This window comes from Medicago sativa, chromosome 3, assembly GCF_051527215.1.
Source record: "Medicago sativa cultivar Bolivia chromosome 3, Bolivia_mono, whole genome shotgun sequence".
Taxonomy (NCBI): domain Eukaryota; kingdom Viridiplantae; phylum Streptophyta; class Magnoliopsida; order Fabales; family Fabaceae; genus Medicago; species Medicago sativa.
Genome location: NC_140751.1, coordinates 71,094,853 through 71,111,743, shown reverse-complemented (window position 1 = coordinate 71,111,743; position 16,891 = coordinate 71,094,853). Strand labels below are relative to the sequence as shown.

General features: G+C 33.3%; 1 protein-coding gene and 1 pseudogene across 1 annotated transcript; both read right to left on the bottom strand.

Annotated features, from left to right (window-relative positions):
• Positions 1-6,941: 6,941 nt before the first annotated feature.
• Positions 6,942-7,713, bottom strand: LOC146939787 (uncharacterized; annotated as a pseudogene).
• Positions 7,714-8,010: 297 nt separating this feature from the next.
• LOC146939786 (Regulator of chromosome condensation (RCC1) family protein) lies at positions 8,011-13,909 on the bottom strand. The gene is made up of 11 exons (XM_085753341.1): positions 13,608-13,909; positions 12,768-12,841; positions 12,600-12,684; positions 12,091-12,222; positions 11,640-11,858; positions 11,274-11,489; positions 10,819-10,862; positions 9,948-10,130; positions 9,482-9,572; positions 8,609-8,652; positions 8,011-8,421 (listed from the first exon to the last, which is right to left on the bottom strand). Exons 1-11 carry the CDS (start codon positions 13,789-13,791, stop codon positions 8,299-8,301), a joined length of 1,395 nt encoding a protein of 464 aa, XP_085609467.1. The 5' UTR covers positions 13,792-13,909; the 3' UTR covers positions 8,011-8,298.
• Positions 13,910-16,891: the final 2,982 nt, after the last annotated feature.

Below are 16,891 nucleotides of genomic sequence, written 5' to 3'. Positions count from 1 at the left end.
TTTAAATAAATTTTGTTTTTACAAAAAAAAATGTTAAGTGTTTCTTTATTTTAATTTAATTATAATCGATAATTTTAATTTTATGTAATTATAAAAACAAAAATATAAAATTAAATAAGAATAAGAAATAAAAGGTGGTGGGGTAGAGTGTTGAATGAGTTAAACCATTGGAGAGGTTAAAGTTGAATGGGTGTTGAATTAAGAGAGAGAAAATGATGTGGAGTGTTGGGAATTGAAAAAGTGGGTGTTGAAGGTTCTTTAATGTTGGTGACCATTGTAAATGGTCTAAGAGACAAAGTTGTCGTATAAGTTGGCATAAAATGGTTGTGCAAATATCATTTCTCTAAATAAAAAGAGAGAAAGGGACCAAGTTAAGCATAAGATACGCCTAACAAAGAATTAATCATGACAAAATCTCAAAATACAACAAATCTATAAGACAGTAAATAATGTTACAAGGTAGAGTAACCTAAACAAAGAGACTGATTGGTCCACCAGACATTAAAAAAAACGAAGGAAAGAATTAGGCCTTAAGTCACCACCAAGAATGAAATTTCACTCTATCAACTATTTGAGTGTAGTTTACTCTTTGTTTTGAAATATCGGAAGGTTACACACCTTCCATATAACCCATAAACTACTCAACCAAATTATTTGAAGACAAGTTCGAATATCGTTCCTGAAAGATGGACCCCACCAAACTGAAGAGCATGCATACCAATATCACAAGGAAGCCCGGTATATATCCCTAGCTACTATAAAATATATATATAAGGTCAGACATTTCCAAAGAAAGTGTAATACAAGAACATATGATTGACAAGTTGCTCCTCCTCGCAACCACACGAGCAAAATAGCGACTCTAGACGTAGAGCTCCACGTCGAGTCAAGTTATCCTTAGTTGGAAGTCTTTTATCAATAATATCCACGTAAAAAGAGACACTTTGAGAGGCATGACTTTATTCCAAATGATGTATGTGAATGGCGTTTGAACTTGCTGATGATCAGAAGTCAAGATATTGTAAACTCTTTTTATTGAATAACCTTGGACCTGATCGAGTTTCCAACACAAAGTATTTGCAATCAAAACCTGAAAACAATATTATCCAACAACGAACAACATTCCACAACCAGTTCCTCCTCCATCTTCATCTCGCACCCTCAACACCCAAACCTAATCTCCTCATCTCAACTGAAATGTTAGTATCGACATAAAGATTAAAAAAAAAAAACCTATTAAATCTATCTCGTAAAAGTTCTTCTTCTAGTAAAGGATTGTTTTAAAAGGAGGGATTTATTTTCACCATTACCTAGGTGACGTCCCATATCAGCCGCCCTCTTGCACACCTATATCCTCTCTAACACCACATAAATTTTTCTACCAACCAAACACCTTTGAGCCACCCCCCACCCCCGATTCGACTGCCCTCTACCCCATATTTGACCACCCCACAATTCCAACAATGGCCATATTAAATTCTCTAATTTTTCGAATCCTTAAACCTCCTAAATCATTCTCAGAATAAATCTTACCTTAGTGGATCCAGTTGATTTTGTGATCATCTGCACTCCACCCCCTCAAAAAGAAAGATTTAAAAAAAGTTTCTATTTAAGAAATGAATACATGTGGGAGTCGTGAAAAAGAAAAGAAAGTAAACAAGAAGAAGCGACAAGACATGTCTGATCAAGACACGTCGATTACCCATAGACAATTTTTCGCTCTTTCCACCCACATAATCTTTTGTGAATGCTTTCAAACAAAGGAATCCAAAAAGACAAACATCGTGAGTTACCACTATTAGAAAGACACAAATAGATAAACAATAGCCGAACAACTCTATGAATCAAAACTACAACAACTTCTAACAACCAAGACTCCACATTAACGCAAATGAGAAGACTCTTATGAAAATTCACTTTAAGCCAGAAATAATTTCAGAGATGATCAAATAATTTGCCTTAAAGCTCTAATACTACCCTAGCTTTTCTCGTCTAGAAGCAGCGTGTTATCTGCAAATTGCAAACGTAAAACCCAAAAGTTGAATTTTGCCCAACACCATAATTAGTAAAGATATCCGCATGTAATTTAACATCACATTCGGACCTTCAACTACAATAAGGAACAAGAAATATGAAAGATGATTGTCTTAGCACAATCCCTTCCCCCAAATGAAATTCATCCATGCGACTTCCATTCACCAACTGTGCGATTAGTCAAACAAAATACCGGTTAATCAATGATAACTTTCTTTCTCAATGTAATTTTTGGTGCACACAATGGTATCTACTCCCTCCGTTTTAAAATGAGTGTCGTTTTAGCACAAAAAAAATTGTTTCAAAATGAATGTCACTTTCAGTTTCCAATGCAATAATAACTTTTTCTTTTCAATTGTACCCTCCAATTAATACTCTGCACACCACTTCCAAATTATTACTTTTAAAACTAACCAATAGTTAATAAGGATAATTTGGTAAAATAACCATTCTTTTTCTTTTAATCATTACATTTTCTTAATATGTGTGTAAACACCTAAAACGACACTCATTTTAAAACGGATGGAGTAGATAGTTTGGTTGTATAGGTACCTAAGGATTTTTTACTGCTTTGTTTTTTTCACGCGGAAATCCGGTTTGGTTTGACTAAATAGCACTTTACTTTACCTATTGCAGCGATAGCGATTGACGTGTTCTGTTTAGTGCGCAATAAAGGTGGCAGGTAAGCTTTTCTCTTGGTAAGCGTTGACTTTGAAATTTTGGCTTGAGCCACCAACGTAAAAGTACAATATTGAATTGTTTTAACTAATATTATTTGTATTCTCTAAAATACACTAGACTATAAGTTATGGTGGAATTTAGTATGGGAAAATGGAGTTTTTTTCTATGATGGGAAAGTTGCACAACAGCCATTGATTTAATATTATTTTATTTGGATGGTTGGGATGAAAGACTTGCAACTTGTTGTGTAAAAAAAAATCCGGCCCCACCAACTAATTAAATAATATTATAGCATTTGTTTGTTGTCTTTTTTTTTTTGTAAAAATTAACGGGCCTTAGCAATTTGGTTTGGGCTTATTGTTTATAACTCAAAATTTCCGGACTAAATAAACCATAATGCTGCCACATTAAATTGAATTAGAGAATGAAAGGAAGTGATAATTTTCTAAATTTGATTAAAACTATAAGTAATGTGTGGCATAAAATTAAATCACGTGTACTATTCTATGTGACATAAAATTAATTTTGTTCTTTAAAAAAAATGTTGTTGACATTAAATATGGGTGTCGTAAATTAATTTGTTTATATAAAATTATATACACATTGGACTGTGTAACTATTGTTGTAGTACACAATATTAAACCACTTAGTATTTTTGGAAAATTAGGGGGGGTTTACCTCCTCTAATGCAATGTACGTCATGTATTTGTATTCTGATTTTTAATAAAACAAATTAAGTCTGTTAAAAAAAAATTATAGGCATCAATTTAGGATTAACATCTAAGTATTTAACCACATGTTTCAATTAAAATTTAATTCATTTTAATTGTAATGCGAATATTATAGGCATCAGTTCAGGATTTACCTGCAAGGCTGTAATGCGAAAATTTCAATTTTAATTTCAAATAAAACTTAATTCATTTTCATAGAGGTCATTACAATTATAGTACTGAACATAGAGGTCATTCTGCTGAACAACAAACCCATATTATCCAGTTCTTGTTGTATGCATATCTGCAGATTATCTTATTTTCCAGTTCTTGTTCTGTATTGTTGTAGCAAATAGGTTTTAATGGCATCTTCTTAATCGAATCTGCGATCCAGAGTGAAATGGATCAAATACGCCAACAAGAACTGTTTCTGTGGTTGATTTGCCGCGATTAAGGTATCGATGACTGTTGATAATCCTAACAGACTATTCTATTGCTGCAAGGAGGAATCAGAGGAGAAGAAATGCAGTCTCTTTCGCTGGTGTGAACCTATCGGATATGAGGATGGTACATTGCAATTGTTGGAAGCTGCGGCAACGAGTTCAGTCGGCGTGAGTAGTTCTGATGAGAGGAAGATATGTATGAGAGATGAAATTGATAGCTTGGTCTTGACATATGATGCTATGATTGATGAATTGAAGAAAGATGTTGATGTTAAATTTTCTGCTATAAACAAATTGATGGAAGATGAGATAAAAACTATGAAGCAAACGATATGGGTCTAGATCTGAGATGTTCTTGCCACTGTCGAGATCGAGAATGTTGCGTTGCGGTGAAGAAGGTTTGTGAGACAAGTTTTGATTTTTTTGGTAATTTGCTGTGATTACTATGAGCAAAGCTTTGTATGAAGAAGCTCAACGTATTGAAGGGAGGAAACAGAGTCTGAATTTTTTGTCCTTTGTTGGTGTAGTAGTAATAAAAGGGAGAATAGTTAGTAAAGGTAAAGAAAATAATATAAAACAAATTTTTAGTTTTTCTTTTTTTTTACTCTACCGGTGGAAACAGCCACCTGTCATTTAAAATTGAAGTTTCCCATCATGGGAAACAACTATAGTGTCCCAGGCTAAATCCCACCATAAGTTATATATACGAATCTATATTCTGTCAAAAAAAAAATATACGAATCTATATATAACGTTATTGTTGATCACAAAATATATATATATATATATATATAAATATAACGTTATTGTTTAATTAAATTATTTATGATTAATTTTCAATTTTTCGATAAGTTTTTAAATATAATTTACTTTCCGTTAAATCTATTTGTAGTTAAAAACTTTGGACATGTCAAGCAACATGAGATTATCAACTAATGGATTGAGAAATTATCAAATTCAAACACTAATCATCCTAGACCAATACGCAAAACAACAGTGAGTATATGTTTGATGTACTCTTATCCAGTTAGTTAAGTAACTCATCAGTTACCACTGGTAGTTTTTTTTTGCTTGGTACAATGTTATTGGCACCAGTAGTTTACTACAGTAGAAACTAGAAAGTAGAAACTGCCACCAGCATGCAATGTAAGTTTTCATGCGAAAGCGTGAAACCGAGTTAAGCCATTTGCGAAGGGGTTGACAAGAAATAGAAAGTTGTAAGTAAGGCATTGTTTGGTTGCCAAGAAATAAAACTAACCAATAGTTAATAAGGGTAATTTGGTAAAATAACCATTCTCTTTCTTTTAATCATTGCATTTCTTAATATGTGTGTAAACACCTAAAACGACACTCATTTTGAAACGGAGGGAGTACTAATGAATTCCTCAACTATTTTTGGGAAAATCATGGGTAACTTGTAGTACTATCGGTCGATTTTCACCCGTTTACTTCGTATTACACAATATTTCTATTTTTGTAAAGAATGTTTAATAATATATATTTTTAACATGCACCCCTCCCCTTTTACGCTTAAAATTCATTTGAAAAAGTTAAGATGCCATCCGCCAACTTATAATTTTGTAAGACATTTCTTGAAAATAATATTAGATCACATTCATTGAGGAGACCTTTGAAAATGTTTATTTGATTATTTTTTGACAAAATGTTTATTTGAATTTATTTTATGACTTTGCTTAACTTATAGAAATGGAAACCATTTGTCCAAAACAAATTTCAACTTATTTTCATAATTTTCTCTGGATTCATTGCAATGGAAAGATCAGGCCATCTGATGGCATACGATTAGATTGAGTAATCATGATATCAAGCAAAATGGTTAGATGTACAGACAGTATGAACACAATGAGTTATATGCAAATCAATTATTCAACTTTCGTCATAACTCGTAAGTTTTGGTCAATTTTTTTTGAGTAAATAGTCAATTACCCCCCTTAAAATTGTAAGTTTCGTCAATTACCCCCCTGAAATTAATAAAACTTCAATTACCTCCATGAAATTGCACAACGTTAATCAATTTACCCCCTCCGTCAAATTTTTATGTTAGTCAACATGACGTTTTGCAAATACCTCCCTGAAGTTTTGCACTTATGTGCAAAATGCCCCCTAAACTTAAAAATTTATATAAACTTGCTAAGTATGTTAGCTGTTCATAAAATGTGATCTAAAATATGTTCCCAATCCATAATTTATGGCAATCAAACTTCTTTAAACCTTGTCTGATCAAATATTTTAAAGTTTAGTGGTTAAAGCCACCATGGTCTGTAAACATATTTTGAAAGAATCATTAGGATATACATCACACACTCATGTTAAAATATGTAATCCATTGTTATGCCAATATTAATATCAAATGCTAATATGTATAAGTAATATCGTCGATTCGTTTGGTAAAAAAATAAAAATTGTTTACCACGTGTGGCCAAATTGAGTGAACCTATTATAGTTTTCTCAAAACATTAATGAGTGAGACAAATTTAAATTAGATAAAATCAATTAAAATGTATTGTTCATGCTCAAACCTTCAATTTTGGCATCAATTGATATGTGCAGGGGAACACCATATGTGAGTTTTTTGTATGATGGTTATTGGAACAACAATGACCCATAACTATAAGAAAAAAAATATATAAAATTTTTGCAATCACTTTTAAGAATAAGAAAAAAAATATATAAATTTTCAAGTTTATGGGGCATTTTGCACATAAGTGCAAAACTTCAGGGGATATTTGCAAAACGTCATGTTGACTAACAGAAAAATTTAACGGAGGGGGTAAATTGATTAACGTTGTGCAATTTCAGGGAGGTAATTGAAGTTTTGTTAATTTCAGGGAGGTAATTAACGAAACCTACAATTTCAGGGGGGTAATTGACTATTTACTCAAAATCTTTTGTTATAAGTGAGATTGCCGAATAATTTTAAAATCAATATATTATTAGTTTATATGTCAAGTCAAATAACCTTTCAAAAAAAAAATCAAGTCAAATAAGAAAAAGAAACAACTATTGAGGAAAACACCCTCTCAAAAAATAATAATAATAATAATAATAATAATTTTTATTGACGTAAACAAGATTTCATTAAGCAACCAAATCGGCTGCAACAGAAGAAACAATACAAGGAGGACATTCCTCAATCCAAACGGTATCTGAGGAAGTTAATGCAAATTTAGCTAAAAAGTGAGCTGCCGTATTAGCACTACGTTTAACATGACTCAATGAAAAGGAATTAAAATGGGAACTAAGATGATTACAATCAACAAGAATCAAACCAAAGTAAGATTGATTATTTGAGATGTTGTGAAAACCACGGACCACATTTAGGGAGTCACCTTCAAACATCACCTAGAAAAAACCCGTAGAGCAAACTGAATCGCTAGCCTTACACCCAATGCCTCGCCAATATCAGGATCCGGAAGGGCTTCAACAGACCAAGTAGCTGCTGCTGCAACATTTCCATCTGAATCTCTAACAACAACACCAATACCCCACATATTGTTAATCAGACCAGCAGCGTCAACATTAACTTTATAACAATGTGGAGGAGGGGGGTTCCAAGAAATGGGGGAATTGGAAGGCTTTGGATTATCAGATGTTACATGTGTGTTCAACATTAAATTGTAGTCATCTACTACATTCCAAGCCTTACGAACAATATCCTCCGCAAAAATTTATCTCCCATCAAAACAAGACTTATTACGAGCATACCAAATACCATAACATAACGAAAGAACATACGAGATGACTTCTAATGTTGAATGAGAAATGACATGATCGAGTCAAGATATAAAAGAGAGGGGAGAATCCTCTAATCGAACACCCAAAGGAGATTGAAACCACACCTTTTTTGCCCAGATGCACTCTTTAAAGACATGGTTCAAATCTTCATCAGCATTACCACACCGAGGACAAAAAGGGTCAATTATCATTCCTCTATGGATCAACTTCTTTTTTGTGGGGAGACTATCATGAATAATAATGAGGAAAACACTAAAATTTGCATTTGAATAAAGATACAATGTCACCCCAGGCATTAAACATTGACTTCAAAGGCCAACTTGCATGGATATACTAATCTATAAAATCTCCCATACCCCCACAGCTTCATGTTAGGACTCAGCAACTTACAAACAAGGTATCTAATTAATTATAAACTTACATATACACTTTGAAATATAATGTTACATAGATGAAAAGGACCCAAAATTCCCTTCCCACATACCAGAAATTACTATCCATGTTGTTAATAGCTAGAGCCAGTCATGGTAATTTACACCATGAAAGAATACAAAGCTTATATGCAGATTTATTCCACTACTGTATGTACATATACATATAACTTAGTGATTTACCCTTTTTACCAAATAAAATGAAGATCTAGCTAACAAAATTGGGTCGAGGAAACCATGGCATCAAGTCGGTGACTCGGCCAAAAGAAGAGTGTGCCACCAACCACATGCAACGTTTTTAGCTACACAACCTTCTATTGCGACTTCAGATGGAATGTTTCGGTCAGTCACGTCCCCAAGGCCGAGCTGTCACAACCACAAATTGTGACTTAGACAACACTATAATACCATACCAATTATATATTCCATTATTGCACCAAACTAGAACATTATCACTTAAATACATATGTCAGGTAGAACTTTCAATAATGTTCATTTTTTAAAATATGAAATAAAAAGGAGATAAATAAAAATGGCAGCGCAATATACTCACCTGTCCATATTTGTTCCATCCCCAGCTGAAGACTTTTCCATTATCTTGAAGAAACAAAAACAAAAGGAAAACTAGTGATAATCTATTAATGATAGGGATTACTACATTTTACAATAACTAAACTAGCATGAATGCCATTGTAAACTTTTGATAAATTCAACTGTCATTAAGAGGGGGAAGAAAAGAGTAAAGGAAACACAGCTAGAGTAATTGTATTAACATTGGTTGCCAATGTAACTAGGATAAGACTTCACAATTCTCTTGGTTAATTAGAGAGCACCTAAAACTCTCTTCACTCGGTTGTACTTCTCCACCCTCTATCTTCTCTTTTCCCTTCTACTTATAATTGCTTGCCCCCTTACTTCCTATATATGTTCTGTAATGTTACATTTTGTTAATTTTAATAGTTAGTATTACATCATCATTAACTACTCTTCTTTATCCCTTTTCAGACAGACCCTCTTACTGTGAGGTCTGATATCAACGTCACAAGATTAAAGAATATACCTCCACCATTTCACAATAGCACCAGCATCCTTCATCTTTTACAAAGGAAATAAAAAACAGTCCCATTATTTTCCGTCGCTCTAGTTGGTTGTATTGGCAAAAGATAATGTAACTAAACTTGAGGGAAAAACCCAGTCTCTTTTGATGGAATCCATTTCGGAACAAACAAACAAAAGGAAGATGCAAGTATTAAGATTTTAGTACTTTATCGACAGTACCTTCTAGAATTCATTTTAAGGAATTTTATTGAGAAATTATACATGAATTCAAGTCTAGCAGCCTTTAGAGATGCACTAAAGTAAATTCAACAGTGGAACGATTGCTTTGCCAATGAAGATACCGAAATGACATACACAGGTTGCATACCTGTTACTAGAGCAGTGTGACGGGCCCCACAAGATATGGTCTTTACATTCACATTTTCCAGGCTCGGACAATCCAGTAGTCTTGGTAGAGTCTGCCTCGTAATTCAAGTTAACAATTAAAAACTAATACACATAATACCTCATTAAAACTGAGTATGTAGCCTAAGGTGACAGCAATAAAGATATAGTCATGGTACACTGGACAAAAATATAAGATCCATTTGTTAAGCTTAAAAAATGTGGTTTTTAGATTGTGTAAAAGTTCTTTTTTAGAGATTCTGACTTCAGAAACGCTCAAGACAAACCTCCTACGAATTCTTACAAACTGAGTTTTTATACAAGATTTTTTAAGTAAAATTCCCAAACAAATGGGCTCATAAGTCATAATCATACCATTGTGTTTTGTTTCAAATTAAGTGACAATAAGAGTGGGGGTGTGGGTCATCTGTGGGATGGCTAGGGCGTACCTCAGCTTGATCAGAACCAGTTCCCAGCTGCCCAAACTGGTTCCCACCAAATGCATATACATCACCATCAGCAGATGTACAGACAGTATGCCACAAACCTGCAGCAACTCCCTCTATTTGAATGCCCAATAAGGAAGATACGCAGGTCGGACTCAGTTCATCGTCGGTGCTTCCTTGCCCGCACTTATCAAAAACAAGATAACAAAATTTAGTATAAAAAGCAAAAGCATGCATCAACAAAGAAAGCGATCAAAAAGATAAATAGTGGAACAGAATATCCCTTGTTAGAGTGAACCTCATCTTCAACATCTACATTGCTTTTGGTCTCTCATATTCTACTTACCTACATGTTGATCCTAAAGAATGGTTAAAAGTTGAAAACAGGAAGTGTTGTTGTAAGCAAATAAAAAACTCATGAATGTAGGTGCCTTTTGCAAACACACAATGCCAAGGAAGTATTAGACAGTAAAATTAAAAAGATGTTGGCGACATGAAAACTTAAGCAACAATTAACGCCAATAGAAAGCAAAGGCTGATACATATTGTATCAAGAAAACGCATGGAACCTAGTAAGGTGAACTGCATGGTCTTCCCGGAGAGGAATACAACACTAGAATATGCTTTTTAAAATTAGGATCCAAGCAAACTACCACAGGTAAGAACACGTCAGGGGATTTTATTTACAATAAACACAGCCAAAACTTTCTAAAAAGGTAAATTCTGCATGTGTAATGCTGGTTAACAGTATCCTTAGTTAGGTAGCCACATAAGATAGGGAAAAATGCAGATAACTAAAAATAATTTACACTGCCAGCTAGGATATGCAAGTGGAGAAAAGGCTTCATAAGTATCTTTAGTTCCCTTAAATCACCTGTCCATAAAGTCCCCAACCAAACGCAAGCACAGCTCCGGCATCTGTCATTTCAGCAGGCAGATATTAGAAAATCAGTATATATGAAGCTAGAAAGTGACCGAAAATAGTTAAGAAACAATTATAGGACGCAATAAAAAACAATAGAATCTGTTTAATTTTCAATAGATTAACTAGTCAGTTCTTAAGCTAGCATTAAGAAAGACAAGATTTATTGATATTTTCACTGACTGAAGGACCTGTTGTAGTTTCTCCCTCTCATTAAATCATACAATTCAATATCTGATTGTACACATAAACACATTTTCTCTTTCTAAGCACTTTTAACCACCAATCCTGATACCAGTCAGGTAAATTAAGCATATGGATATTCTCATTGTTGGTTCCCCAAAGAAACTAATGCAGGCTTCCTGAAAAATGTTTATTTGTGACATAGAAAAGACTGACACGCGCACCTGTGATTACTGCACTATGTCGACCACCACAAGCAATAGCCTTTATACAGCTTCCAGGAATCCTAAAATTGTGTCCTTCTGAACTCATGCTTCCCTGAACCAGTGAAGAGGAATCAATGCAAGGAATAATATGAGGAGAGGACACCATACGTACTCTGGAGCCCAAACCAAGCTGCCCTTCACCTCCATAGCCCCAACCCCACACCTGTCCTAAATCTGAAAAATTCAGAAAGTTACAATTAATGACATGTCTAAGACTGTATGTCTGATCTTCAATAGCACAAAAGTGATGCTTCAACCAAAAGATGGTCACGTTACATGAAATTTTAAGCTCGGGAGAATAAATAATCCATATGAAGTCAATACCTGACAATACTAGGGTATGACGCCCACCAGCAGCAACACTTGTTATCTTTACCCCTGGATTTAGTGTGACAAGACACGGCATTGCTGTTAGAATATCATCACCAGATGATGAGGTTTGAGCCGCTTGCTTTGCTGAAGATACTTTCCTTCTCTTAGTACTTTCTTCTCCACTTGAAACAGTTCCTCCTGTGGATTTTGAGACTTGAGAACGAGAGCTCACTGTTGCAAAATCACTCTACATCAGTTTGTTAGATAAAGCATAAGTATCCTTCTTTGCTCATCATAAAGTGCAAAACTCTTTTCTTCTTTCTTTTTGGGGTTTCGAACTTTGTATCTTAAATCAGTTCCCTTCTCCATAATCCTTTTCGTAGACCTTGGCTAAGCTTAGACCACCTCCTGGGAGGGGCAGGTATCTGTAGACAAATGTCCATTGAAAAGAGGTTAGACATACCTTGTTCTGTCAAGAATGAACTCTGCTTTCCTTTTGCATCTTTTTCAGGACTTACCCCTTGCGAAGTTTCACCAAATACCTTCCCAGAAGGAATACATTCCTTCCATCCCCATGTGTAAACTTCTCCACAATCTACAACAGGACAGCAGAATATACTTGTAAGATGATGCCAGTAAGACATACAATCTCTTACCCAGATAAATATAATTTCTTGAATCCTATTTGATATTCATGATTTTTTGTTTTGAATCAAAGATGAAGAGAGGCTTCAGATTAGCATTTAGGCACATTCTTCAACGCCGTAACAACTCAGTGCGCATAATGTTGTTACAGCTCATGCCAATAATACTTTCATCATCAGCTACGATATTCATGAAATTAACAGTCAGTAAGCATTGGTTGATTTCTCCAGCAAGACATTACCACTGATTCAATTTTAATTTATCCCTTGTCCTTTCAATCACATCAATTTTTTTCTCAGGCAAGCAATATAAAGAAACAAAGCTTACCCGTTGCAGCAACACAATGTGCCCACGCAGAAGCAGCTTTTACAATAGACACTTCATTTGGAAGAGGGAAAGGCTCTGGAGTTTCCTTTACAAACAAAATTATAAAATGTTGGTTAACCGACAAAAAAACCAAGAGAAACAGTAGAATTCAATATGCTTAAACATTACCCCGTGTTTGCCCGACGTCACATAACTTTGGCCTAGATCATCTGTCGAACCCCATGTTATAAGCTTTCCTTGTTCTGATTAAGGAAGAAAATATGAGCAATGATGAGTCATTTACAGTTTTCAATAATAAAATGTAAAAAGAAAATGATTAAAGAGAGAGAGTGACGGAAAGATATGCATTGCCATAACTTCCTCAAAAAAACGTTCATGGCTGGTAATACGGAGTTCAGCCCAATGTTTGGTCAAAGATTGTTGCAGAATCGAATTTCATGCTCCAAATCAATTTGACCTTGATTGAAATCATTTAAATTAAAAAAGATTAATTAAGTAAATGGTCTCCGTAGATATTCATAACCAGAATTTCACTTTTAGTTCTTACAAAAAAAAAAAAAAACCGCACTTTTTAGTCCCTAGCATTTTAACCGACAATTTAGTCGGGGACAAGAACTGCCGATGGAAAATTTTACAAGAACTAAAAATGCTAACGTTACAGACTAAAAAGTGTAAATTTTTTGTTGTAAGAATTAAAAACATATTTACGGAGACCATTTACTTAATTGACTAAATTAAAAAATAATAACAATAACAATTAAAAAATTAGGCTGAAAAAACAGAACTTTGATGCCAACAAAACCACACAATCAAACAAACACATATATTACTAATAAGAATAACTAAAAATATCTCAATGAATTTCTCACTTAATTAAAATGGAAATGAAACACTCAATGCAAATTTCATCATTTCAAGCATCTTATCAAACAGTAAATGAGCATAACAACACAAAGTAAAAAAAAAAAAAATTCAAACTCAACAAATTAATTGAAAATGGTAAAATACCAGATATAGCCATGGCAAATCCACAACCACCACCAGAAACATCCTTCCAGTTATAACCACCAGACGACGCCGGAACCCTAACAAGTACCGGCGTCAATAACGGCGTCCTTTGCGGTAAAGCTCCCGGTAAATAACCCCACATGTAAACCATTTTCTCCTTCACTTCACATCCTTCACCATTCATGGTTACGATTTTCCCACCAAAAACACACACAAAACCCAATGCAGTTAATTTCAAAACAGTTTTGTGGCGGTTTCTCAGAAAACTTCGACGAGTGAAAGAAAGAAACAACGATTGACCTAAATGTGTTGTCTTCGTTGCTTCGTTAAAAAGAGGGTGTATCATTTTCACTGGAATGCGTGCGCCACGTAGGATTCTCACGTGGTTCAACTAACACGTGGCGTGATGTAAGCCGTTATTTTCTTCGTTGATTTGTGGCCACGAATTTTAAAGAAGTTTCTGGAATGTATGAAAAGTCCAAAAATTCTAGGGCCGTGTTCATTAAGAGCACTTACGTGGGGGTTAGTTCTGTCGCCACGTGTTGTTTGGTCCTTCAACTGACAATCATTAAGTTTTATTACGGTTTGACACGTCATCGATGGAAGGTGCTCCAATGAAGTTGAGTTTGGTGGGTGGGAATGGGATGTGAGTTAGAATAGTGTTATTTTTGGCAATTCAAATGATTTATGATTTTATGCAATTGGACAAATTTGAGCTAAGATTCTTGTGGTTAAGTGACTTAGATGTGTCCTTATTTTCCTTTCCTAATCCAAGGACAACGATATATATAATTTGAAATAATTCATCTAAATTAATTATGAAATGAAATAACAAAAGGTAAGACTTTTCTTTCAAAAAAAGGTAAGACTTTATGGAGGAATAATATTATTAGGAAAAAGTTTATGTCTAACATCAGATAGATATGACTTTTGATAAAAATTTTATAAAAAGAGATATTTTTCATGTAATAAATCAGTTTTGCAACGATGAGTTAGAACTAATATCAACTTCAACAAATATGGAGTTATATTTGTTCAATTTCTTAAAAAAACTTCAAAAAAAATTGTTTTATTTTTAGTCATGAAATACAAACATTATTCTCGTCGAATTTTTGTAAGATACACGGAGAAAAAAAAACAGACAATGAAAAGCAAGAAAAGAGTTAGAAAGATATCTTACATATGCGGAACACCTTTCGAACCACCAAAAGCCAATAAATCTAGCATTAGAGGGAACAAAACACCCAAAAAATTCATTTATCATACATTTTTTTTTAAATAAAAGAGGATTGACTTCTAAAAACGAATAAGAATTCCATAGTTACATGAATGTTTTTAAACATATAAGTCCTAAAAATGTCATAAAAAAGGAGACTAGAGACCTCACTATGACGTGTTTCTATAATATGAATGTTAAAAGAATTTGAAGAGAAACTAAGATTAGTTAACCAATCAACACTCATATTTTCTTTTTGTCACGTATGATTGAAATGCATATGCCAATAATCTATCATTTATGTCTACATCTTATTAAGTTATCATTTATGTCTACGTCTTTCATAAATTATTAATGTATTAATGAATTATTTTGATCTATCAAAATTCAAATCCATCTAACCTATTCTTTTTACCACCCTTAGATTTAAGTGAGCTCTAAGACTCGATTAATCTAATTTTGTTCTATAAAGAATAAATAATAACAAAAGTGTGCTTAATTCTCAATTTTCTTAAATGACTCGTTTTTCAATTTTATGTATGGTACACTTCAATATGTAGCCTGACTTTGATACTTCAATATGGAGCATGACTTTAACTTTACAAGAATTCATTCCAATTTTATGGAAGACAACGACCAATCCAAACTGAGATCCTCACATATATGTAGAAATGGACAAAATAGTTTTGTAAAATAAAAATGTGGAACTCTCAACACATTTGTTATTGGACATCTCAAAAGTGACTAAAGTAGATGTTCCAATTAATCTTAAATAATTTTTCATACAATTATAAAATTTTAAATGAGGATCATTTAAAATTTGTTTAACTTTTACAATTATTTTAATATAAATTAATTAATACTATAAAAACTACGACATTATATTCAATAATTGGATAAAAAGTACATATTCAATCGAATTTCATGAGTATCATTGTGTCCATCTTTAAATTTTATACTCCATCCGTTTCAAAATGAGTGTCGCTTTAATTAAAAAAAATTGTTTCAAAATGATTACGACGCAAATGCAGTTATTAAATAGGTCCATTTTAAAGCGACACTCATTTTGAAATCTACTTGTCCTGTACTAGAAAAGATTACGACGCAAATGCAGTTATTAAATAGGTCCATTTTCAGGATGGTTCCATTATTAACGTGGCTATCAAGCTTCAGTTATTAACTTTATTGATTGATTATTTGATTCATCAGCCCTGTGGTTAAGAATAGCAGAGAAATTATTGATGTGGTCGGGTCCATGGTAAAAACGATATGTAACTAACTCATCACTTTGCGTCAAAAAAAACTCATCACAATCAAAATTATATTTATGAAGTTATGAACGAAGAATTCGTGAGAAGCTAGAACCGTTAGATGTTTATTCACAATCATTGGACTGTTCCTGGTATGAGATCTTGTGGCAAAGAAGAGGTGATGTTTTATTCATTTGATGTCGGCATGATTGTACGATTTCTTATCATTGGTTGATGGTTGTCAATTATATAATAATTGATAAAATGTACGTATAAATGATTTATACATGGGATATGGTTGTTGAAATGTCTATTTTTATCTTACCAATCACAAAAGAATTAATATGGCTAAGACAACGATACGAGAATGAAGAGAAATAATAGTCCATTTTGTATGAAATAATGTGCACAACTTCTACAAAAGTTTTAAAATTATTTGGTTGGATGTTGTGATTTGAGTTCGAACTTCAACTCTTGCACTTATGTATTTGAGTTTTTGATGACTATTGTTATTTCATCTATCTAAAATAATAGAAATAATAAACCATGCTTACAATTGTATTAGTACAAATCATGGTGATTTGATAAAAATCAATTGTTGTTTATCGTGATTTTGGTAGTTCATTGTGAATTTGTCAAACTCAGCATGCATCCAAACGTGCACTTATAATGTTCTTTGTTTTAGTTTAATAGAAAAGAAAAAAAAAATATCATTTATATTTCAAATTGTGGCTTGATTTTTTTTTTTTATAGTCATTATGCAAATAATTTGGCTACTCATCCAGGGATGATAATAGAAATGGTTTGCTAGTTTCTTT